Genomic DNA, 24,646 nt, shown 5'->3' on the forward strand with positions numbered 1-24,646 from the left:
GGTTGGTTGGTTGGTTTGTTAGCAGAATTACTAAAAAAAAAATCCTCAACGGATTTCAATGAAATTTTTACCAGGGGTGTATCTTGGCCTAACTTAGAAGTCATTAAATTTTGGTAATGATCCGGAACATGATCCGGATCCAGTAATTCTTTTTAAGGATTCTTTATCATTGCAGGATAGGGCCAATTTCAACATTTTTGCATCTAACTTCATGAAGACGGGTCACAAAGGCTGAACAAAAATTATTAATTAATTTAGCATTTGTTTCTCCTCATTGAATAAACTTGTTATTAGAAAATAAAAACTTGTGTAGTTCATGCAATTTCTCTTTATAAATACATTTGCTGAAGATCTAAGGGTTTAACCACTGAATCTGAAACATGAAGATAGATGCGTGAAACGACATGGAATAAGTCTCTTTGCCAAAGGGTATTCCATGTGACGTCAGTGATCCTATGGCCTTGGTGGAGGTTTGCGCTCTCCAAGAGCTTCTAGTTTAGGTTAGTTTATTTCCATTTCACAAGGGATTGAGCAATATGACAGTATACATTGTGATATCAAAGAATGATCCCATCTATTTGATATTTTACTCTACTCTTCATTGCAAAATGACCACCTTTTGTAAATCTTTGTTTGCATTTGGTACTTGTGGGAGACGATGCAAATCAATGAGTAGGACTTCTTTACAGTATTGTTGGGTTGACAAAAATGTTCTATGTTAAAGTACGGCTGAGTTTATCTGTTATCCACTGGTTTGATTGATGATGCTTGATGATGACACTTCTCTCATGATATTCATGAGAGAAGCATTAGATGGTGTGCAACATATGCCCATCAGGCTCAGATTGAACACAGGATACATTGTTAGCGTTTGTCCATATTGCCCACCTTTGAATGTACTTATGATCAGTTTCAATGTAACAGAAGTAAATCTCTCTGGACAGATATTTGACAGTGGCGTGACAGTGACAGAAAGCCTTGCTGTGGACTGGGTGGGCAGAAACCTGTACTGGACTGACTATGTTCTAGAAACTATAGAAGTGTCAAAGCTGGATGGAACCTATCGGACCGTGTTGATTAGTGAAAATGTCACCAACCCTCGAGGCTTGGTACTGGACCCAAGGGATAGGTGAGTGATACAATCTAGTATTGCTATTTTGTTTTAATGTTTGTTTTTTGCTCCCACTCGTCAGTCAGTACTTTCCAATCCTAGTCCTCTGGGATCCCTGACCTGCACATTTTTCTTCTCTCCTTGTTTTGCCAAAAGCTGATTAACTCATTCAGGTGTGCTCAGGCAGTCAAGATCTAACAGACAATTGACTGAACCAATCATCGATGAATAGAGCAGGCGGAGGTAGAAAATGTGCAGGTCAGGGATCCCTGAGGACCGAGACTGAGATCCAGTGTTTTCATTAGTTTCATTAATAGTCATTGGTGAAAGGCTTATTATGACCTTTAAAAGAAATTAACCCACAGGAGAGGGAGAGGGAAAAAAAAAATGTAGAATATTTTCTTAACATTGCAAGATAGAAAAGTGCCTGTGGCTTTTGTAGAGGCCAAGGCTCTTTATTCAAGGCTCATTTCATTGGCTTGTTTGCAAGGTTGATGAAAAACCTGAATTTTTTTTAGTTAACTTTAAGAAAAACTTAAATGGCACTGATTGATTGAACGGGATGGAAATGGTGAAACCACATTTTAATGTAGAATTTATATATATAATTTGATCGTTTTAGTGGAGAAGTAGGACATGCAATGAGAACTGTTCTTGATAGAATAGATATCTTTGAATAACTGTTCTTGACAGAAGAGATATCTTTGAATTTTACTGAGCTTAAAGGTGCAGCGCCAGGAATGTAGGTATGCCCTCTATTAAGTGCATAGTTTTAGGATATGTCTTAGAATATAATGTTACATTATGGTTTGTACTGTCTAAGCAGTTGATGTTAAAAGGACAGCTTGTTTTGCAGTGTTCACCTAATGTTCTGGACTGACTGGGGGAGGAACCCTCGCATTGAGAGGTCCAGTATGGATGGGAAACAGAGGGTCACCATCATAAGAAACAAGCTGTTCTGGCCCAACGGTCTTACCATAGACTATCCAAACAACCTGCTGTACTTTGCCGATGCCTACTTGGACTTCATTGACTACTGTGACTATAACGGCAACAACAGAAAGCAAGTTCTCTCCAGTGACCTGGTGGGTGTTTGTGAAGTCAGACTGAAGAGGTGCATGTTGATCTGTTAACACAAGTAGAGCACACACCCTTTGCTATGGAATAGTATATGTAAGACACACTTTTTTCTTTTGCTACTCTCTATGAAAAGGTACTGCAACACCCCCACGCAATTACCATTTTTGAGGATTTTGTGTATTGGACCGACAGATACATCAATCGTGTGATTCGGGCCCATAAGTGGCATGGACAGAACCAGACGGTGATGCTGTTCAACCTTCCTCAGCCTATGGGTCTAGTGGCAGTACACCCAGCAAGGCAACCAGCAGGTATGCCAAACTGACCTATGTTGTAGCTATTATCGTTTCTTTCATGTATAAACATTATTTTCAGCCAAAATATAGACAATTTCTGAGAATAATGACAAAGATAACCCTTGCATGTGTATTTCTGCATTTCTGTCTGTATATGCCATCAAACTTTGCAGGGGAAAATCACTGCTTGATGGCTCCCTGTACCCATATCTGCCTGCTTTCGGCTGTGGGACTGAAGTTATACTCGTGTGCCTGCCCCTCCGGTTGGACTCTGGCAGCTGATGAAATCACCTGCATTAGAGGTATGAATCCTGCCAAACATTGGAAGACACTCATCACTGCGTTTGATGAAAAAGGAATTCACGCCAGATGCAGCCGAGGAGTTGATGTACTAATGATGTGTTTTTCATAGTTGTGATCATTATTGCAACCTATCAAACCTAATGTGACTGCTGATTTATGCACCCTATATTTGGAGCTATGCCAATCTCAAAAAACCTTGGAAAAACTGAGGAACCTGTCAACAGTCTCCCATTTAGGATTTCTTGTAAAATTCACTTATAAATATTTGTAATCATCAGGTGTATCTTTCAAGGTTTTAAGAAGACAAGGGACCTTTAATTCAAAGTTCAGTAAGTCTCCTTTAGGTCAGCAGCTTAACTCATCTCAGGTTTCGGCTCATTCAAGCAAAGCAGAACACAGTCTCTCCCAAAGGCTACTGATTATCCAAGAATGAAAATGCCCAGCAGCCATTCATCAATTCTAATCTCTGATGACAAAGCAAATCAGATTGTAGAACAAACTTTCACCAGTCAATCCTTTTCATAGATAAAGGCCTGTTTACCAGGACAGGATAAAAGTCAAGATCCTGTTTTGCATCAAATATTAAATCACTGCTTTATCATTGTGCTTTTATACATTTGGTTTATAATCTGGATTACTGTGTACACAAGAAATTAACTTTTTATTTGGTCTTTCTTCCATGGGAACACCTGTTTTATTGACTGTTTCTTATCCATCTTACAGTTGAGGATCCCTTCCTGGTGGTTGTGAGAGATAGCATAATCTATGGCATTTCCTTGAACCCGGAAGACAAGAGTAATGACGCTATGGTCCCAGTGGCTGGACTTCAGAATGGCTATGATGTTGATTTTGATGACAGTGATCAAACCATCTATTGGGTGGAATACCCCGTAAGTCGCTACCCCGAATCAGGAGTTTAGACCCCCACATTGAGATCTGTTTTCTCAACAAGCACAGGGGATTTAAACTTAAAATACAAACTTTCACACGTCTACATTCCACAGTTTCTGAGATTGCTGTGTCTTCCTTCTTCAGGGTGAGATTCACAGAGTAAAATCAGATGGTACCAACAGGACTGAGGTTGCCCCAGCAGCTGTATTAGGATCCCCGGTGGGCTTGGCCCTGGACTGGATAACAGAGAACCTGTATTACACTAATCCAACTATGCAGTCTATTGAGGTTTGACAAGTAATTCATTCTATTCATTGAAATTTTTACCCTTAGCTACCACATGTGGTTGTAGATTGCTTGGTATTGTCAGCTATCTGTTCTGTATTGAATGCCAGTGTGCACTGAACTGATATGGCTACAGATTTAATATATACATATAAAAAACCTGTTTAATAGGAAGATCAGATCTCTCATTTTGGCCAAACATTTCCTGTTCAAAGCAATTTATTTATACAGTGTCAAATCAGAACATAAATTGCCCCAATACTTCATAAGATTATGGTCTATCCATACCCACCCGCTGAGCAAGCACATTGGCAACAGTGGTAAGGAAATACTCCTTCTGGCATTTTTTTGATGACAGGAAGAACCTAAAGCAGACCTGACTCAGTGAGGTGGCCATCTGCTTTGGCCATTAGGGGAAACCGGGGCACAGTGGATCAGAAATGTTGTTTTGTGGCAACATAAACACATTATATCATAGGTTTAGGTTATTCTATGGTGGATTTAATACAACAAGTTATTGTTTATAAGGCTGTGTTATTTATTTCTCCCCAAGTGTAATTTACAGGTGTTTAAAATCGATTTTAAAGTTTTTGATTCACTGTGGCCCGACACTGATTCACTGTGCCCCGTGAATTAGTGTCAGTTTGTATATGCTGATGCATATACAAACTATAATTCAGCAAACCAGCTATGTAATGTGTGAGTGTCTTATATGGTGATATAAGTCCTTTAGAAACTGTTATAAATACAACTGTCATAATTTCTGTTCAAATGTGAAAACAGTTGTTTATATACACAAATTATAGAAATAATTGATGGAAAAATAAATGTATAAGCTTCAACAAGTAATATTTGTCATCCACTTGATACTGGGGCTTAGTAAACCACTTTCTAGACTGATTCACTGTGCCCCAGGTGCATGTGACACACATGAGTCATGTTATCAAACAGCTGATAGTCTGGAGAAGATATAACACATGCTCATCAATTGGATGGGGTAGTCTTCTAACTAATAACAATTTTTTGGGCCATGTTTCCTCTGTTGTGAGACATAAATACAGACACTGACATCTATAAAATTTACTTTTGATAAGAAAAAACTGACTTCTCTTGCCACTTAGTTTTACCCTTAATGTATCCAAAAACAAAACACTAATTTATAAGGGGGATGTCTTTATGCATAAAAATATGGCATAACTGTTGCAAATATATATGTAGTTTTGCAGATATACCTACTGATTCACTGTGCCCCGGTTTCCCCTACTATTACATGTCAAAGACAGAAATGATGGAGCCAGATAACTGTAGAGTTTTCTAAGGGAATGGCCACAATGTCACAATATCTTAAGATTTGAAATAGCTTATGTTTAAGCATTTTTTTTAGATTGATAGAACTGGATTTATGTTCAAGGCCATAATCCTGACTTACTTTTTACCCTCTGAGGATGATGTTTGATCATCATATTTCTATTAATAAATCAGTGATGGAATGTCACAGACTTCTTTCAAACACTTCTAGTTTTAATCCCTTTTCTAGATAATCTTTGCCTCACAGCCAATCCTAAAGCCCTGAGAAGATCACATGAGTCTACCTGTCTCTCTGCCGATTGCTTCAGCAGGCTCATTCAGAGTGTACCATTGCTTTGTTCAGGAGTCAGCTTCATTCATACCCTTATAAATACTAAAAACAGTGTTGTCAGCCTGAAAACACTTTTTACTTTTTATTTAGCCTTACAAACAAAGCATACTGTCATACATGGCTGGACTGTTTTCACACACACACACTTTTCATCCAATGATGGGACTTTCCACTTTTCATCCAGTGATGGATACTTATGGACATTTCTGCATGACGACAGAAATCATCTAGCTGTAAATGATAAGTGATTTTATTTTTCATTTTATTTACATTTATACAATTTCCTTCATAAGTTACTTTACTTTTGTGAACCAAAGACTTTGGAAAACAAATTTCTAGCAAGAAAACAGTCTGTCCACATTAATAAAGGTGTATTTTCAATCAAGATTTGAAGAATTTACTATAAATGCATTTCATTTTTTCACATTTAAAGCAAAAATATTTCTACATACAATGTTCTAGACAAGTATGTCTCACATATTCTGAAAGCTGAGATTGTTCTGAACATTTTGATACACAGCAAATGGGCATTATACAAAAACATATACCTTAAAAGGGGAATAAATGAAGTTTAGTTTATAGAAATGGCGGCGGTGGTGGTGGTGGTGATACACATGGTTGATACTGTAATTATAATTTGTGCATGCTAGATATGTTTGTTTGATAGTGTCTGCAATGATGTTATTTTCTACTGACAGTGTCGGCTTGAAATAAATCAAAAGTTTCATCTTAATGTTCATGTTCTTGGTTTTTAGGATTAGGGTTAGGATTGTCATAACTGGTTTTGCAGGAGATGTATCAATGACAAAAACTGTAAGTCCAAGTAAGGCCCGTATTACTTATGGATAGTTTGGATCTTTTTGTTTGTGCTTTTCCAGGTGTTGACATTGAGAGGTGAGGTACAGCACCGGAAAACTCTAATCACAAATAATGGTTCTCCAACTGGCGCTGCCAGACCTGTTGGCATTGCAGTGGACCCTGCACGTGGGTAAGCCCCTTTTAATAGTCTCCTGGCACAGGCGCTTATCCCCACAGTTACTGAACCCTGACAGTCTCCTCATCGCCATCTGTTCTGTGTCCAGAGAGAACTCAACAACATATGATAGATACCGTATTGCACACTCCAAACCCAAACCAAAGATATGTTCAGCACTTTTATAGTTAAGAGACAAATACATTTTCACACTATCCATCTCACTACATTTTGAAAACTTTGCAGTCATGATTAACTTACATTGACTGAAGTATAACAAGGTGCTCTGTGACTTCTGGAATTAGACTTTTTACTGTCTGAAAAGCCAATTTAACAAGAGATCTGTCCTGATGACAAGTAGCTTCTGCTAAAATGATACTGTAGTGTAGCGGAACGGGTATTTAAGCACTCACTGACTTTGAATCCTCCCTGATTTGACCCATAAAAAGTAGGTCAAACCCACTACCATCTGGATTTGTGTGAGGATTGTGATGAAGATATGTATCTAAATATCTTGGGTCTGCAATGACTTGGTATTGAGTAATCATGTGACAAAGGAATTTTTTTTATCTGCTGACTCTGATTTGACCAGAAAACGTAAATCAGGGTCAGCATCCTTTGAACTTATGAACTTACGCCCTCTGTATCTTGCACGCGCAATGATTTGTTATTGAGTAATGACACAGCAAAGGCCTATTTTTAAATGTTGAACTGGATTTTATCAGACAAAAATGCCTCATGGTCAGTACCCTATCAATTAACCCAAGATGTCTGTTTAGTAATCATGCAGCGAAGACCTGTTTTTATGTGTTGACCCAAATTTGACCACAAACAGGAGGTCAAGGTCAGCACCCTATGAATTCCAAGTAAGAGTTTTAAGATAATCTTGTATCCTAAATGTCTTGGGTCTGTGATTATTTGATATAACATGATTGTGCGGCAAAGGCTTATTTTGCGTGTTTGAGAGAGATTTGACCCAAAAACAATAGGTCAAGGTACATGCCGTCTAAACTCTTCTGACATTATATCTTAAATATCATGTTTTGGATGTTTTGTATGAAGGCCATGGACACACACACACACACACACACACACACACACACACACACACACACACACACACACACACACACACACACACACACACACACACACACACACACACACACACACACACACACACACAGACAACCAATTTTTATTTGTTGAACCTTTGTTAGTGATTTATGATATGAACTTATATCCTAAATATCGTGAGTCTCTTTCAGTGTTAGTCCATTGTGAAAGTTTTGTATTTTGTATCAGCAGTTATACAGCTTGATGATGAAGTGGTATACAGGAGGATTTTCTTAAAAAGAAGACCTCAAAGCTTAACTACAAATTGCCAGAAGGTACATCTGAGATGCAAGCCTGGATTTGATCTGTTTTGATTCAAGGATATGCTTCTCCGCTCTACTCCACTATAAAGCTAAGAGTGGTGATGCAAAATGGAAAATTTGCACTGTGCACAATTTCTCCAATCACAGCCAAATAAGCCTATAACTGCTTCTGGGTTGTCTGGGTGTTTTGATGGCTTTCCTCACTCTTCTCCTGCTTGGTTTCCAAAGTAAAGGTCAAATAAGGTCAACATCCATTGGATTCTATGACATGTGACATATGTTACCCTGTACCATGGTAACTCGTCCACAACTACCAAAAAGACTCCAAATTGTCATTGATGTTAAAGGGGGCAATACACGGTATTAAGAACAGTGGTATGTAAACAGGGTCATTTGGGTAGTGTCTGTTGCCATTATGATTTGAACAGAGTAAACACAGTTGGTTGACAATAAATGGCTTCAACCAACCACAAACCATGAGTTTAAAAAAAAAAAATTGTGTTATCATTCATGTTCTATGAAAAATGGCCAACCCCCCCAAAAATTCTATAAACTTTTGAGCACAACTATACATGTCTGGAATGTTGACCTGCTTCACTGTTAAATGTTTTTAAGCAAACTGTACTGGACGGACCAGGGAACAACGAGCGGCATCCCTGCTAAGGTGGCGTCAGCAGACATGGATGGCTTAAACCCGGTCAACCTGTTCATCAACAACCTGGACAATATTGAGTTTCTCACTGTGGACATCCGAGAAAACAAACTCTACTGGGCTGTGACAAGCACAGGCATGGTGTGTCTTTTCTTTTCAGCCCTCATACATCATCATATTTTTCCCTCCGTAGGATGTGGCAAATTAATATGCATCGGTATGAAGGTTGGTACAGTATGTTTTGGTGTTAACATTCCACAGATTGAGTGTGGGGACACAGATGGGAGCAACCGCATCACCATAGTGACAGATCTGTCTCACCCATGGGGTGTGGCTGTCTATGAAAACTACTTGTACTTCACTGACCGTAACTTTGAGGTCATTGAGCGGGTTGACAAAGCTACAGGTGCCAACAGGGTTCTGCTGCGAGACAACGTGTCTGGACTCAAAGTTTTGAAAGTGCACCATCGAGAATGTGAGCACAAGGACAAAATACACATTTCTCATCCACGTTTGTTTCTTTTTCATCTTGCGATTACTACATTGTGTTCTTTCTTTAAATCTAGCCTCCGCAGGTAAAACCAATGGCTGTACTGACAACATGGGAGCGTGCGAGCAGCTCTGCCTGCCCCGGCCACAGGGCCTGTACACGTGTGCATGTGCTACAGGTCTCAAACTCAATTCTGACAACAGGAGCTGCACCCCTTACCAGTCCTATGTTGTCATTTCTACTCTGTCTGCTATCAAAGGCTTTAGTCTGGAAGGGGACGACCACTCTGAGGCCATGGCGCCTGTCGCTGGGAGAGGTCAGTGAATACATTTAAGTTTTGAAATGTTGCAATTCTGTAATCCCAGACTCGATCCAACTCTTCAAGGGTAACAAAACCATATTAACACCCTACATTCTGTGAAGTTTCCAAGTCAACTGACCATATTCCTGTCGATACAGTGGCAACAATGTTGAAAATGGTGCATCTCAATCTTAAGGAATTCTTGGACGAAAAATTCTGCAATGAAAACACGTTTTTATCTGAGTCCAGTCCCACAACTGGTCATTTCAGAGTCACTGCAATACCCTGCATTATACATATTTTCAACTCAGTCACCTGCTTACATATCGTCACAGCCTAAAATGTTAAAAATAACCATTTCTTTCAGTGGTGATAAATGCAATACCTCTGGATCTAGAGCCTTCTGTGAATAAAACTCACTGTCTCATCATATTGCTTTGGAAGTTTAATCCAACCACAACAGTAGGTTTTGATCTAGTAAAGGCAAAACAAAGACAATTACAGACAAACACGCACAAACCTGAGCTGTCGGTTTAGCTTCAAATAACATTAATAACTCCTTATGACTTGGTTGTGTTCTTACAGGTCGCAATGCTTTACACATTGATGTGCACATGGCTTCTGGTTTCATCTACTGGTGTGACTTCAGCAGCGCTGTGGCATCACAGAACGGAGTCAGACGGATCAAACCAGATGGTTCGGGACTACATAGCGTTGTTACATCTGGAATAGGACGTAATGGGATCAGAGGCATTGCTGTTGACTGGGCAGCAGGTATAGTGTGTTATTACTGTCTGCCCTAAATATGTTTATTTGAGGTTTTTTGTCAAGAAAATGATGTGCAACCATGGGTTTGCAGCAAACTGACCTGTTAGACATGGCAAGTTGTCTTTTACCCAACATGACTTATTTTCATGAAAATTAGTTATAGTTGCAGTCTGCACTTTTAGTCTGTGCTTCATTCCTTAAATCATTATTTGGGCCTTGATTTCCTGTACAGTATCTCTACATGCATGAAATTGGTCTGATTGCAGTGGTTCTGTTGTATTTGTGTAATTGCTTAAAACAGTCCTACATCTTAATAGGGGCCACGTAGGTTGGTCACTACCGCTCAGGGTGGCAAAACTTTAGATAAGACCTTTTGGTCACCAAAGTATTATTCAAGCTAACAAGGTGAATACTGTAAATGGAATATTTTTGTCTGTGTTGAATGCATGGCCTCTAAAGTAATGGTCAAACAAGGTCGACATCTATCGGATTCTGACATATGTTACCCCATAACATGATACCGACGCTTGACAAGTAGTGCAACCTATTCCTTTTTAGAACTCAACCAGTCCGCCATAGATTATACAAACTATAGTACTTCCCTTCGGCTTCGTCCTTGTTTCACCCGGGGTCGTCACAGAAGGTTCAGGGTGGATCTGCATATTGATTTGGCACAAGTTTTATGCCGGTTGCCCTTCCTGGACCAACTCCACATTGCATGGAGAATGGGCAGGGGTGGCCTTGAACCGGGAACCTTCTGCATTGGAATCAAGTGCACTTAACCGCTTGGTCCCCACCCCTGCTGGATTATCCATATTAAACCTTTTGGAATCTTGATGATCAGACAAATATACATTGTGATATACTTTTTTAATATGATTAGAGTATTATTAAATGTTGGTCCCTGTGGAATTCTTCATTGACCCCAACCTGGCTAAAGCTATCACCATGGGATGGGATACATAAATATTAACTATGGATATATACCTGGTAAGTTATGGGTGGTATACTTTACTACCCTAGGTGGTAGTGACACGACCATTTTCAGGGGTCTAGCTCAAGGTCTAAGGCTAAAGTCTTCCTGGTTGAGTTGCAGTTAAGAAGCTTTATCATAGTGTTAACCTCAGAGAAAGGAGATCAGACTGAGGCAAAGGACAGAAAAGAAGATTTCATGTGAATATAAGAAAACAGGCAGTGGCAGGCAGGAACGAAGTTTGCTTCTGATTCATTAATAGTTGCAGGTTTTTTAATTAAGGAATCTTCTGTCTTAATAAGATGGACAACTAAAAGAGTAGATTTTTTCTTCTTATCAGTATGTGATTGATGACTCTTAAAAATTACAGATGGCTGCATTCTCTCCACAGGAAACTTGTATTTTACCAATGCCTTCCTGACGGAGACATACGTGGAGGTGCTCCGCCTGAACACCACTTTCCGGAGGGTACTGCTGAAGACTGCAGTGGACATGCCACGTCATATTGTTGTGAACCCCCGAAACAGATTCCTGTTCTGGGCTGATTATGGTCAAAACCCCAAAATTGAACGGGCACTCTTGGATGGAACAAACCGCACAGTTTTAGTGTCATCAGGGATTATTACTCCTCGTGGTCTAGCTCTGGATTGGCAAACAGGCTATATCTACTGGGTTGATGACTCTCTTGATATGATTGCCCGAGTTAGCCCTGAAGGGGGGGAGACAGAGATTGTCAGATATGGCAGTCGTTACCCAACTCCCTATGGGATTACAGTGTTTGAGAGTAGCATCATTTGGGTGGACAGGAACTTGAAGAAGGTTTTCAAGGCAAGCAAAGAACCAGGCAGTACTGAGCCGCCTGCTGTCATCAGAGACAATATCAGCATGCTTAGGGATGTTACCATCTTTGACCAGCACACTCAACCTACTGCTGCCCAGCAACTTAACAACAACCCCTGTGTTGATGGCAACGGAGGGTGTGCCCACTTTTGCTTCGCCCTTCCAAGTACCAGCACCCAGAATAAGAAATGCAGCTGTGCATTTGGGAATCTCGCAGCAGATAATGAGGGCTGTGTGGTATCAAGGGATGATTATCTTATCTACACAACAGAGAGCACAGTGCGCAGTTTGCGTCTTGATCCCGAGGACCATGGTTTGCCGTTCCCTGTAGTGAATGTGCCACGCACGTCAGTGGCACTGGATTTTGACATCGCTGATGGGAGGATCTTTTTCACCCAGAGCTCAGGTGCTGGAGCAAGCAAGATCAGCTACATCAACCTGTCCTTGCCAACCTCCACTCCTGTGGTGGTGGCATCAGGTAAATTTGGCAATACAAAATATTCTTCTCTTCATAATTCTGTGCAGGTGCTGGTTTTACCAATCTTGGTGTCGGTTTTTGTACAGATCTAGGAGCACCCGATGGAATTGCTTATGACTGGATAAACAAAAGAATTTACTACAGTGACTATGCTAACCAGAGTGTCAGCTCTATGTCAGTGGATGGCACTCAGAGGACTGTTATTGCTCATGTGTCCAGACCAAGAGCCATCATGCTGGATCCCTGCAGGGGGTAAGACTAGCACATTGTCTTAATTCATTATATTAAACTCACATTTAGAAACACCTTCTTCCTTGTTCCACAGATACATGTACTGGACAGACTGGGGAACAAATGCAAAAATTGAACGTGCCACTTTAGGAGGAAACTTTCGAAGAGAGATTGTGAACAGCAGTCTTGTGTGGCCCAATGGACTGACACTGGATTATGAAGAACAGAGGCTATATTGGGCAGATGCAAGCTTGTAAGATTACTCTGTCTAAACTGTCCTCACTTCTACATGCCTCTTGTCCGGTGTTATTCTCTTAAGCAGTTGCTGTTATCCTTTTGCTTTGTCATCAGACAGAAGATTGAACGATCTTCTCTTATGGGGACCAATCGGGAGATTATTGTCAATACAGCTATCTATCCCTTTGCCATGGCCATGTTTGGCCAGTTCATCTACTGGACTGACTGGAACACACGCAGCATTTACCGGGCCAACAAACATGATGGTTCTGACCAGAGGGTGATGATTCAGAATCTACCATCTCGTCCCATGGATGTCCACGTCTTGGCCAGAAGGAAGCAGCAACAATGTGACAGCCCCTGCCAGCAGTTTAATGGTGGTTGCAGCCACATATGTACACTGGGTAAAAACTGCGTCATACTTTCATTAACAAATTGCATTGATGCAGTAAATGCACAGCAACAGTAATATGATTTGTTTATGTGATGGTTGTTATGTCATTAGGACCCAATGGTGCTGAGTGTCAGTGTCCATCAGAGGGCCGCTGGTATCTAGCAGACAACAAGCACTGTATCCCTGACAACGGGACGCGATGCCAGGCAGGCCAGTTTACCTGCATGAATGGACGTTGTATTCGTGCCCAGTGGAAATGTGATAATGACAACGACTGTGGTGATGGCAGCGATGAGTTGGAGAGAGTTTGCGGTATGGCTGATTAGTAGTCAAAGTGAACTTCACAGTCTCAGATGAGTGAACCAGAATCAGAACATGATCTTTTCTTCACTAACAACTTCTCTTTTTCACTATAATCTATTTCTTTCTTAGGGTCAAAGATTGATTTGGACTATTTTGGTGTGTATGTTTGTACTTCACGAGTCTATTACCATTTGCATGCCTTGCAGTAGCACAAATTAGCACTAACATTTGAATCAATCTGCTTATATCTTTGCATGCAGTCCCACAGTTGATGTCATCCTTTATTGCATTGTCAGGTAAACTGCCTGTCCAATGCGTGTATACCTGTCCCCACCCTCTATTGGCTAGAGCTCTGACCTGTCCTTCATTCTGATTGGCAGCCTTCCACACCTGTGAGCCAACAGTTTTTACTTGTGGGAACGGGCGATGTGTGCCTTACCACTACCGCTGTGATCACTACGACGACTGTGGAGACAGCAGTGATGAAGTGGGCTGCCTGTTCAGACCATGTGACTCCAACACTGAGTTCACCTGCAACAATGGGCGATGTATTTCTAAGGACTACGTTTGCAATGGAATCAACAACTGCTATGACAATGGCACATCTGATGAACAAAACTGCCGTGAGCCACTGTCTTCGCTGAAATCCCACGAAGCTAAATGTTTGCTATAATATTTTCCTTATAGTGATTACATTTTGCATTCCTTTCCAGCTGAGAGAACCTGTCTGCCAGAACACGCAAAGTGTCAGTCTACAAACATTTGTATCCCACGTTCATACCTGTGTGATGGAGACAATGACTGTGGGGACATGAGTGATGAGAGTCCTACACACTGTGGTGAGTCCAGAAACAACTCCTGAGGATCAAAACCATGTTAACAACTCCCCTTTTTATGCCATTTTGTGCAATTTATTTTGTTTAATCGCAGCCTGAATGGTAGAGCAGGTAACTGAGTGGATAAGTGGAGCAGGCCTGTCACTATGCAGACCTGGATTCATATCCCGCTCATGCTACCTGACCTTTGTCCTTGGACAAGACATTTAATCTACATTATCTCAGTCCACCAGCTGTAAATGGTGTTCGGCCTCAGCCGGGGTCGTAACCTGTGTCGGATTGGCGTCCCGTAGAGGGGCAGTCATGACTCTCATCCACTTGACGCTATGAAGTCTGGAGATAAGCACCGGCATCAATGGGCCTATATAGGATAGAGGACTTCAGGGAAATAACATAGCTTGTCACTAAATGATGCAATGGGGGGTACAGAGCTTGTCACATCATGATTGAAAGGAGCACTGGCCAAGAAAAACCTGCTATTTGTTCTCCAGGTCAACAATTTTTTTTGTTGTTGTTGTTTAAAAAGAGATATTTTGGGGTCTGGTGCCACACAGCTGTGGATGTCAGCCAATATGTTAATGCTGATAAGCTTCAGATTGCTAAATATCAAACATGGAATGAAAACTTGATTTTTATTCTCTGATTTAGAAGTTTTGCTGGGAAATCAAAGGCTAACTCTGAAATACAAGAATTAGGTCTGCTCTATGTGCAGCTGGTCTGCTCTGTGTCAGCCTGATCCCGTCAGATCTCAGAAGCTAAGCAGAGCAGGATCTGGTTAGTACTTGGATGGGAGATCTCTTTGGAACACCAGTGGCTGTGTGTGTTTCTCCAGGTAAAACTGGAGTTGCGTCAGGAAGGGCAGCGTAAAACTTGTGCCAATTACTAATGTGGATCTGGTTGTATCCATTGTGGCGACCCCGAACAAAACCAGGAGCAGCCGAATGAACAACAAGATAAATACAAAATATGCAAAATGTAATCCAGTGAGAGCATTTTGAGAACATGATCCTTGTTGCAAATGAGGGAACCCTGTATGGTTCATCTACATAAAATGATAACTCTACCAAAAGAGATGATTAAAAACAGATATTTGCTCCGTCTTCTCATCAACATATTAATGCACACACTGGCCCCATAACCTGCATATGATCTGCTGCCTTTCTGCACCCTGTACATAGAATCATCCACATGTTCCCAGAGTGAGTTTCGTTGCTCCAGCGGCCGCTGCATCCCTGCCCACTGGTACTGTGATGGAGGTGCCGACTGCGCCGACGGCTCTGATGAACCTCTCTCCTGCAGTGAGTGCCGCACAACTCCCTCACCCCCAGAGCGTGGGGCTGCTGGCTTTGTGTCCCTATTATCAGCTGCTTGGTTCGGAGGTTTCTGTCTGTCTGCCAATGTGCATCTGTGTGCTTGTGTGAGAGAGCGCCGTGAGTGATGTGGCGGAGAGTGCGGGTCAGTGGTGTATGTCTTTGTTGAGGATGTGGTCAGTCAGGCCTCCTATTGTCTTCTGCATTCCTCCGTGGTGACGCCCCCTCAGTGTCCCCTGACAAGCAGCACCTCCCCCTCCCTTTGTCCTACGAGGGTTACAGAGCCCCTCTTTGGCTTTTGTTTAGATTGCTCACCGCGCATGGGAATGTGGAGCTGCCATGGCTATTTTGAAAGTGTTGTTGCTGTTTTATTGTGCCATTATTATTAGTTGAGCATCAATGGGGGGGAATGCAATGATGATGTAATCGTTAAACACAGTGATGTGACTACAGGGGAAAAAGAGCTATTTTTTTTATAAAATCAGAAGTCTTTTTGTTGGTACTCCTCAGCCACACTGGTCAGAACCTGCAACACAGACCAGTTCCGCTGCGATGATGGCAGGTGCATTGCCTCGTCCTGGATCTGTGATGGAGACAATGACTGTGGTGACATGAGTGATGAAGACCAGAGGCACAATTGTGGTATGCTACGTTTCCTCTGACTCCTCTGTATTTCTCCAATCCCAAATCAATAAAAGTTGGGACCATATGGAAAATGCCCCCCTCCCCCAGAGAAAAACCACTGCATTTGACTTCTGTTTCATTGCAGACAATATGATGTTATATGGCAGTAAGATATTCCATGTTTTGTGTGATCAGCTTCATCTCATTTGTTAGTGTACATCCATTCCTGCATTTAAGGCCTGCAACACCTTAAAAAAAGGTGGGATGGGGGCAATTTTTCTGAAATATAAGGATGAAATCATCACTTTTATGGCCTTTTTCTTGTGAAAAATCAGAGGATGGATACATGAACAATTCCATGTTTTGTGTGATCAGCTTCATTTCATTTGTTAATGGAAATCCAGCATTTAAGGCCTGCAACACCTTCAAAAAGAAAAAAAAAAAAAAGTGGGATGGGGGCAATTTTTCTGAAATATAAGGATGAAATAATCACTTTTATGGCCTTTTTCTTGCAAAAAATCAGAGGATGGATACATGAACAATTCCATGTTTTGTGTGATCAGCTTCATTTCATTTGTTAATGGACATCCAGCATTTAAGGCCTGCAACACCTTCAAAAAGAAAAAAAAAAAAAGTGGGATGGGGGCAATTTTTCTGAAATATAAGGATGAAATAATCACTTTTATGGCCTTTTTCTTGCGAAAAATCAGAGGATGGATACATGAACAATTCCATGTTTTGTGTGATCAGCTTCATTTCATTTGTTAATGGACATCCAGCATTTAAGGCCTGCAACACCTTCAAAAAGAAAAAAAAAAAAAGTGGGATGGGGGCAATTTTTCTGAAAAATAAGGATGAAATAATCACTTTTATGGGCTTTTTCTTGCGAAAAATCAGAGGATGGATACATGAACAATTCCAAATCACTGAATATGTCTTGGACTTCAGTTAAGAATTACAAACAGTATTGTACTGTATGGTAAATCTGCATCAAGTAGGCAGTTCTCAAAAATTGAGCGATCTTTCTGGAAGGAGACTAGTTAGGGAAGCCACCAAGATAACCATGACAGCTCTGAAAGAATTACTATAGACGTCTGTGGATGTGACTGGAGAAACTGGGATTGGTACATTTTCCTGTTGCATCCCTGTTTACAGCTTCATGTTGGAGTGGGGTAGAAAAGGTTTGCAAAACAGGAAAACAGATGAAATCTAGGCTCAGATTTCCCATGTGCCTTCTGGCAAACTTCAGCTGAAATGTCAGTATTGTTTTTAAGAAAATCCTCCTCTGAACATTTCATCATAAAGCTGTATAACTGCACAGTTGAGCCCACAAAACATGAAATATTTTCAGAGCTTCATGGTGTCTAAAATTAAATAAAAGTCAAAGTAAATGTAACAATCACTGTGTTGTGTTTTTAATTTACATTTTCCATATCATACCAACTTTTTCTGATTGGGGGTTATAGATTTTTTTCCCCCGTCTTCATCTCCAGGTCCAGGAGAACACATTCTTGTTTGCCTCCTCTCCTTCATTGTGTGACCTTCTGCTTCCCTGTTGCCCTGCTGATAGATAAGGATACATGCTATTTGGGGAGTGCTGTGGGGGAGACAGCATCTCATGCTCCAGTGGAAGGTCTCCAGCTAAAGAGCTAACATTCCTGATTTCTGCTGCCTCACTCCATACTTTGTGTACATCTCCTTTCTCTGGTGGATGAAGGCTCTTACATCATAGTAATTGCCAACAATGAGATGCTTGAGGATAAACATTTCACCAGCTTCTGAAGCTCTGCAGGAGGCTCCAATGCTTTACACAGATTCAAGTCAAGCCTGTCAGAACATTTCAGAATGTTTGGATTGCCAAGAATGCATGGGGTCGCTGGGTCACCATCGTCATCATCATTTAATGCACTGCAACTTCCTGTGTCTAATTTTTAAGTTTGTATTTATTTTGCAGCCAATCGCACCTGTTCAGGTGTGGAGTTCACTTGTTTGAACAACCAGCCACCTCAGCGGAAATGTATCCCTCGCGACTGGGTGTGTGATGGAGACGCAGACTGTGCAGATGCGTTAGATGAGCATCAAAACTGCACGCGTAGGTCCTGTGGCATCAACGAGTTTACCTGCAGCAATGGTCTCTGCATACGCAACGCTTACAGGTTCAAATAAAATGAGCTCTTACGAGTTATATGGCATTAAAATTCTCAAAAAAAAATCTGTCATCAGTATGTTGGTGGTTATTTTGTCATTGAATTTCAGATGTGATCGACGGAACGACTGTGGAGACAGTAGTGATGAGCAGGGCTGCAGCTACCAGCCGTGCCACCTGCACCAGTTCACGTGCCAGAATGGTCGCTGCGTGTCCCACGACTTTGTCTGCGATGGCGACAACGACTGTGGGGATAAGTCTGATGAGCTGGAACACATGTGTCACAAACCACCACCCACCTGCCCCCCTGGACAGTTCATGTGTGATAGTGGACATTGTATCTCCCTCAGCGGGGTGTGTGACAGAAATGATGACTGCTCCGACAGCAGCGATGAGAAGGGATGTGGTAAGTGAGATGATCTAATAATGATTTACCGACTAAGTTGAGAAAAAAATTTATTACAAATAATATTCTTCTGTGTTTTCAATAGCCATAGTGTTTTGGTTTATCCATCTGTTACTTGCTTATTCTGTTGGATATGTGAAAGAAATGTTGTCAGTGTGAGGAAAAAATGGGGTTGCAGCAAAAATTGTCGTTCAGAAACAGTTAGAAGATAAATCTCTTCAGTCAGTGCTGCTGTCTCTACCAAAGGCACCACATGCAGTACCTTTATAGTACTGTAAGAATTTCCATTAATGTACGACAATGATGTTCCATACTGGTCTGCAATTTTGAGCTACATCATCCTTACTTGTGTGAAAATTCAGATTCAGAAAACAAACAAACAAACAAACAAAAAAACAACAACAAAAAGCCCACCATCTTTAGAAGATTTTTAAGAGCCAGTATTTTTAAAGTTCAGGCAGGTTTACATTTGGGTGTGATTCAAGCCGACTTTGATGTCAACGAAACTGGGGTCAGAGATGAACCTACCAAGAAACAAACTTTCCCAAAAATTTCTTGACCGAAAACCAAACAGCGACTTTGCCAGGGGTTATCAAAGTTCAAGGCAAAATATGCAAAAACTGATATTTCATTAAATTCCCATCTTTCAAGTGGTGTAACATTCAGCGCCATCAAGTCCCCAAGCTAGTTTAACTATCAAATGACATAGGGCGGCAAACTCTTTCATCTTATATGCATATTTGGTTGGGGGATCGATGGCGCTGAATATAGGGGCGCTCAAAGTCTGGTCATTTTGTGAAATTGGCTGTATTTAAAAGCCCATAACCCTCTGCACCATCAAGACCCCAACTGTGGTGGGCACAGTTCCGCTAATCCGCTAACCGCTAATTATCGAAGCTAATGTTTTCAATATCGGACTAATTATCTTCCTAGAAATTTTGGCCCGATACATTTTAGACCGCTAACATATTTTTGCAGGCATAGTGAACAAAGCTTAACAATTACAAACATTAATCAAGTCTAAAATCAGTTGAGTACCTACCTGTTAAATGTTTTGTAATAGATGTGCAGTTCTATCCTCTGCAAAGAGAAGAGAGCTGGTTCCAGAAGAAACTGCTCTATCCTCTGCAGACAAAGGAGAAGTGGTCACAGAAAAGAAAACGTTCATTTCTTTAGACCCCATACTGATGCACTGGCAATATTACCCAAGTGATCCAGATGCATACAGTTTTAACTTATGATTAAAATCAAACTAATTTCGGACAAGTTATTTAAATTAACGTCACGTCTGAAGTTTTATAATGTGAAAATATCAGATATATGTTTTAGCTTTAAAGTAATGTGAAGGTTTTAGTGTGGATATGCCATGTCTAGGTGCATTATGGGTAATCTCACTACATTCACGACAGAAGAAATGCATTTAAGATGCTCTGATCAGGCTCCACACGGACAGCAGCATTAAACTCTTTGTATATTGTGCCTTAAACTCTCGTGAATATATTCTCTGGGTTTATAGATGTTGTTATTGTATTTGTTTTATGTAAAAATGCCAGAAGAAGCCCACATTGCTTCTCCATTATTTTCAATTGCAATCATTGCAATCAATTCCTGTTTGCTCTTTAATGTCTTGCTTATGTCAAACACTGTTTGTTGTCTTTGTTCCAGAGTAATATATATAAGATGTCTGAAATTCAGTTTGCGTTAATTAAATTCCACGCATCTTAAACGTAGCAGACACAGATTATCTGGAATTTTGTTTTGACAAGTTTTCACGGTCTCCGCCCCGCCTTCACTACGCATGCGTCCTTTTGGAGAGTCAGCAGTAATTATTATTGCCTTGTTTCTGCTTACAACTGACTTTAAAATGATTTAAGAGGTTTTACTTTGTTATCTGATGGTTAATAATCACATTATTACCTTTGATTGCTGTGGGTGTGTAGAGAGTCAGACTCAGACATGCTGCTGTCATGCTCTGATCAGTCCCCTGACTTTTATTATGAAATATTGCTGAATTTATGTGGAAATGATTGTTGTACAAAAGCTTTAGATAGTGTATCTTTTGCTGAGATAGATGATGACTGGAGTGCAGTTTTAAGCAGAAACAAGGTGATCATCAATGACTCACTGCTGACGCTCAGAAATGACACATGCGCAGTGAAGGCACTGGGGGCCGATTTTTAGGGGGGACCGTTCGGTCTGTAACACTGGATTTAAACAATGGGTAGGACATGTTAATGGATGGGATGATAAATCTTTTTTCGGTAATTCAAATTGTTCTGGCAAACTGCAAAGCACTGTTTCAAAACCTTTGAAAACAACCGTGTTAAACATTGTCTGCTTGAAAAGGAAGGCATTGTGTGCGGTGTTGCTAACTGGTCAGCACTGGCACCTGCTGGAACATTCAGAAATGTGCATTCTTATAAAATTATATTTCATAATTAATATTTTTACCTTAATTGTCTGTAGATTTAGGCTTGTACCTCTGTGACATTATTGTGGTTGCCGAGTCTAATAATCCTTCAATATGTCTCCGATTGTAGGTATCAATGAATGCACAGACCCATCCATCCATCATTGTGATCATAACTGCACTGACACACCCACTAGCTTTATTTGCACCTGCCATCCCGGCTACCGCCTCATGTCTGACAACAAAACCTGCGATGATATCAATGAGTGTGTGGAGACGCCCAGTGTCTGCAGCCAGGTGTGTGAGAACACCATTGGCTCCTACATGTGTAAATGTGCCCCGGGTTTTCTCAGAGAGCCAGATGGGCGCAGCTGCCGTCAAAACAGCAACATTTCACCCTACCTTATCTTCAGCAACCGCTATTACCTGAGGAACCTTTCTACAGATGGGCAGGCCTACTCTCTGATCCTGCAGGGCCTAACCAGTGTGGTGGCCATGGACTTTGATCGAGTCGACAGGCGCCTTTATTGGATTGATGTGAGCCGTAGAGTCATTGAGAGGATGTTCTTCAACGGCAGTAACAGAGAGGCAGTGGTCAATGGCGTACGGCATGGAGAGGGGCTTGCAGTTGATTGGATAGCCAGGAAACTGTACTGGGTGGACAGTTTCTTGGATTGTCTCAAAGTGTCTGAACTGGATGGACGCTTTGAGAAGAAGCTAGCAGAACACTGTGTCGACGCCAATAACACCTACTGCTTTGAAAACCCCAGAGCCATTGTGCTGCATCCTAAATATGGGTGGGTAGGCAAACAGAAGGGACAATAGATGTCTCACACCACAGCCCAGTCAGTATGCCATCAATATTGGCAAAATGTTTCATAACAGCACATATATGTATTGGTAGATACACAATAAGAAAATAATTTGAATATATTCAACTTTTGTGCCTCTTTACAGACAGTAGTAAGGAACACACTCCTGCTACATCCATACTTGACTTTTTAATCTCTTTTAAATGAGTTACAGTGCATCGAGAAAGTATTCACAGAGCTTTACTTTTTCCACATTTTGTTATGCTACAGTCTCATTACAAAATGGATGAAATTAACTTTTTCCTCAAAATTCTACACACAATACCCCGTAATGACAATGTGAAAAAGGTTTTTTTTTAGAAGATTTTTGCAAATTTATTAAAAACAAAATACAACAAAAAATAAATCAGATGTACATAAGTATTCACAGCCTTTACCATGAAGCTCAAAATTGAACTCAGGTGCATCCTGTTTCCACTGATCATCTTTAAGATGTTACTACAGCTTAATTGGAGTTCACCTGTGGAAAATTTAATTGGCTGAACATGATCTGGAAAGGCACACAGTTGACAGTGCATGTCAGAGCACAAACCAAGCATGAAGTCAAAGGAATTGTCTGTAGACGTCTGAGACAGGATTTTCTCGAGGCACAAATCTGGGGAAGGGTACAGAAACATTTCTGCTGCTTTGAAGGTCGCACTGAACACAGTGGCCTCCAGCATCTGTAAATGAATGAAGTTGGGATCCACCAGGACTCTTCCTAGAGCTGGCCACCTGTCTAAACTGAGAGATCGGGGGAGAAGGGCCTTAGTCAGGGAGGTGACCCAATGGTCACTTTTATCAGAGCTCCAGCATTCCTCTGTGGAGAGAGGAGAACCTTCCAGAAGGACAACCATCTCTGCAGTAATCCACCAATCAAACCTGTATGGTAGAGTGGCCAGACAGAAGCCACTCCTGAGTAAAAGACACATGGCAGCCCACCTGGACTTTGCCTAAAGGCACCTGAAGGACTCTCAGACCAAGAGAAATGAAATTCTCTGGTCTGATGAAACAAAGATTGAACTCTTTGGTGTGAATGCCAGGTGTCATGTTTGGAGGAAACCAGGCACCATCCCTAGAGTGAAGCATGGTGGTGGCAGCATCATGCTGTGGGGATGTTTTTCAGTGGCAGGAACTGGGAGACCAGTCAGGATTGAGGGAAAGATGAATGCAGCAATGTACAGAGACATCCTGGATGAAAACCTGCTCCAGAGCGCTCTTCACCTCAGACTGGGACGATGGTTCATTTTTCAGCAGGACAATGACCCTAAGCACACAGCCAAGATATCAAAGGAGTAACTTCAGGACAACTCTGTGAATGTCCATGAGTGGGCCAGCCAGAGCCCAGACCTGAATCCGATTGAACATCTCTGGAGAGATCTGAAAATGGCTGTGCACTGACACTCCCATCCAACCTGATGGAGCTTGAGAGGTGCTGAAAAGAGGAATGAACAAAACTGCCCAAAGATAGGTGCACCAAGCTTGTGGCATCATATTCCAGAAGACTTGAGACTGTAATTGTTGCCAAAGGTGCATCAACAAAGTATTGAGCAAAGGATGTGAATATTTATGTACATGTGATTTCTTTTTTTATTATTAGGGAACAAGCACCAGCAAAGAATGTTGAAGGACTCTATTGTTTTTGTACTCATTTTTATTTATTTATTACATTTTTTTCTAGGCACTAAAAGTGTTTGAGAAGCAAAAACCAGACAGAGCTGAAATGTGAAATTTACAGGGTTGGTAGATCTCAGGAAAAACTAGTATACAAAAAAAATCACCAGTGAAGAATGGTAGATAGCATTATAATTAATAAAAACATTTAGACTAAAACAAATTTTAATAACTTTTGATCTATAGGGTCAAACATAGGAACACCTTATACCGTTGAAATTGGTGGAGTGAGCTCTTTCCAATGGTATAGGCCACGATGATTTGCACTGTGATAGTTTTTTTTCGCAATATTGCGAAATATGCGAAAAATTGCTCCAAAAGAACTCGTCTTAGATTTTTGACTTAGACAAGCCAGATTGGTGTAAAAATGTTCCCTAGTTCGCGAATCTCAGTAATTGAGCAGGAAACCTTAAAATTTGTTGCTCTGTTTGCAATTTTAGTGGCTTTGAGTTTGACCATATATGATGCTCCTTACTTCATGATACGTTTTCTCATTGAGATCACCGACTGGCATGAAATCGGGAAAGTACATGCATGCATGGCTTCTGTTATAGTTGCAGTGTTATTTGGTGGAACTGCACCACTAGATGGTGCTGTAAAGCCTATTTACCTTGAATTTCAAAGGTAGAAATTGATCAAAACTTTATGTAGTTTTTTCCCTGAGAGTCATACAACGGGCCCTTTTACTATAAGATCAAAGATGATGATAAATCACCTCTTAAAAAAATTATTTCATATGTTTAAATTCATTGTACAACAGCTGAA

General features: G+C 40.9%; 1 protein-coding gene across 4 annotated transcripts in view; it reads left to right on the forward strand.

The window, feature by feature from the left end:
- Positions 1–24,646, forward strand: part of lrp2a (low density lipoprotein receptor-related protein 2a) — a 111,211-nt gene that overhangs the window by 53,350 nt on the left and 33,215 nt on the right. For 2 of the 4 annotated variants that reach the window (XM_034187281.1, XM_034187282.1), the window contains 23 exons: positions 945–1,129; positions 1,968–2,196; positions 2,325–2,502; positions 2,661–2,789; positions 3,514–3,680; positions 3,826–3,969; positions 6,484–6,593; positions 8,573–8,750; positions 8,871–9,084; positions 9,176–9,415; positions 9,986–10,174; positions 11,533–12,459; positions 12,546–12,711; positions 12,785–12,943; positions 13,042–13,331; positions 13,433–13,633; positions 14,005–14,247; positions 14,338–14,463; positions 15,639–15,758; positions 16,281–16,412; positions 18,349–18,550; positions 18,651–18,946; positions 21,487–22,153. In XM_034187281.1, the coding sequence (XP_034043172.1) occupies positions 945–1,129; positions 1,968–2,196; positions 2,325–2,502; positions 2,661–2,789; positions 3,514–3,680; positions 3,826–3,969; positions 6,484–6,593; positions 8,573–8,750; positions 8,871–9,084; positions 9,176–9,415; positions 9,986–10,174; positions 11,533–12,459; positions 12,546–12,711; positions 12,785–12,943; positions 13,042–13,331; positions 13,433–13,633; positions 14,005–14,247; positions 14,338–14,463; positions 15,639–15,758; positions 16,281–16,412; positions 18,349–18,550; positions 18,651–18,946; positions 21,487–22,153 (5,492 nt within the window). Of the gene's footprint in view, positions 1–944; positions 1,130–1,967; positions 2,197–2,324; positions 2,503–2,660; positions 2,790–3,513; positions 3,681–3,825; positions 3,970–6,483; positions 6,594–8,572; positions 8,751–8,870; positions 9,085–9,175; positions 9,416–9,985; positions 10,175–11,532; positions 12,460–12,545; positions 12,712–12,784; positions 12,944–13,041; positions 13,332–13,432; positions 13,634–13,753; positions 13,781–13,884; positions 13,921–14,004; positions 14,248–14,337; positions 14,464–15,638; positions 15,759–16,280; positions 16,413–18,348; positions 18,551–18,650; positions 18,947–21,486; positions 22,154–24,646 lie in introns of all 4 variants that reach the window. The other 2 variants (XM_034187279.1, XM_034187280.1) reach the window with 2 other exon arrangements.

Source organism: Thalassophryne amazonica, chromosome 14, assembly GCF_902500255.1.
Source record: "Thalassophryne amazonica chromosome 14, fThaAma1.1, whole genome shotgun sequence".
Lineage (NCBI taxonomy): Eukaryota > Metazoa > Chordata > Actinopteri > Batrachoidiformes > Batrachoididae > Thalassophryne > Thalassophryne amazonica.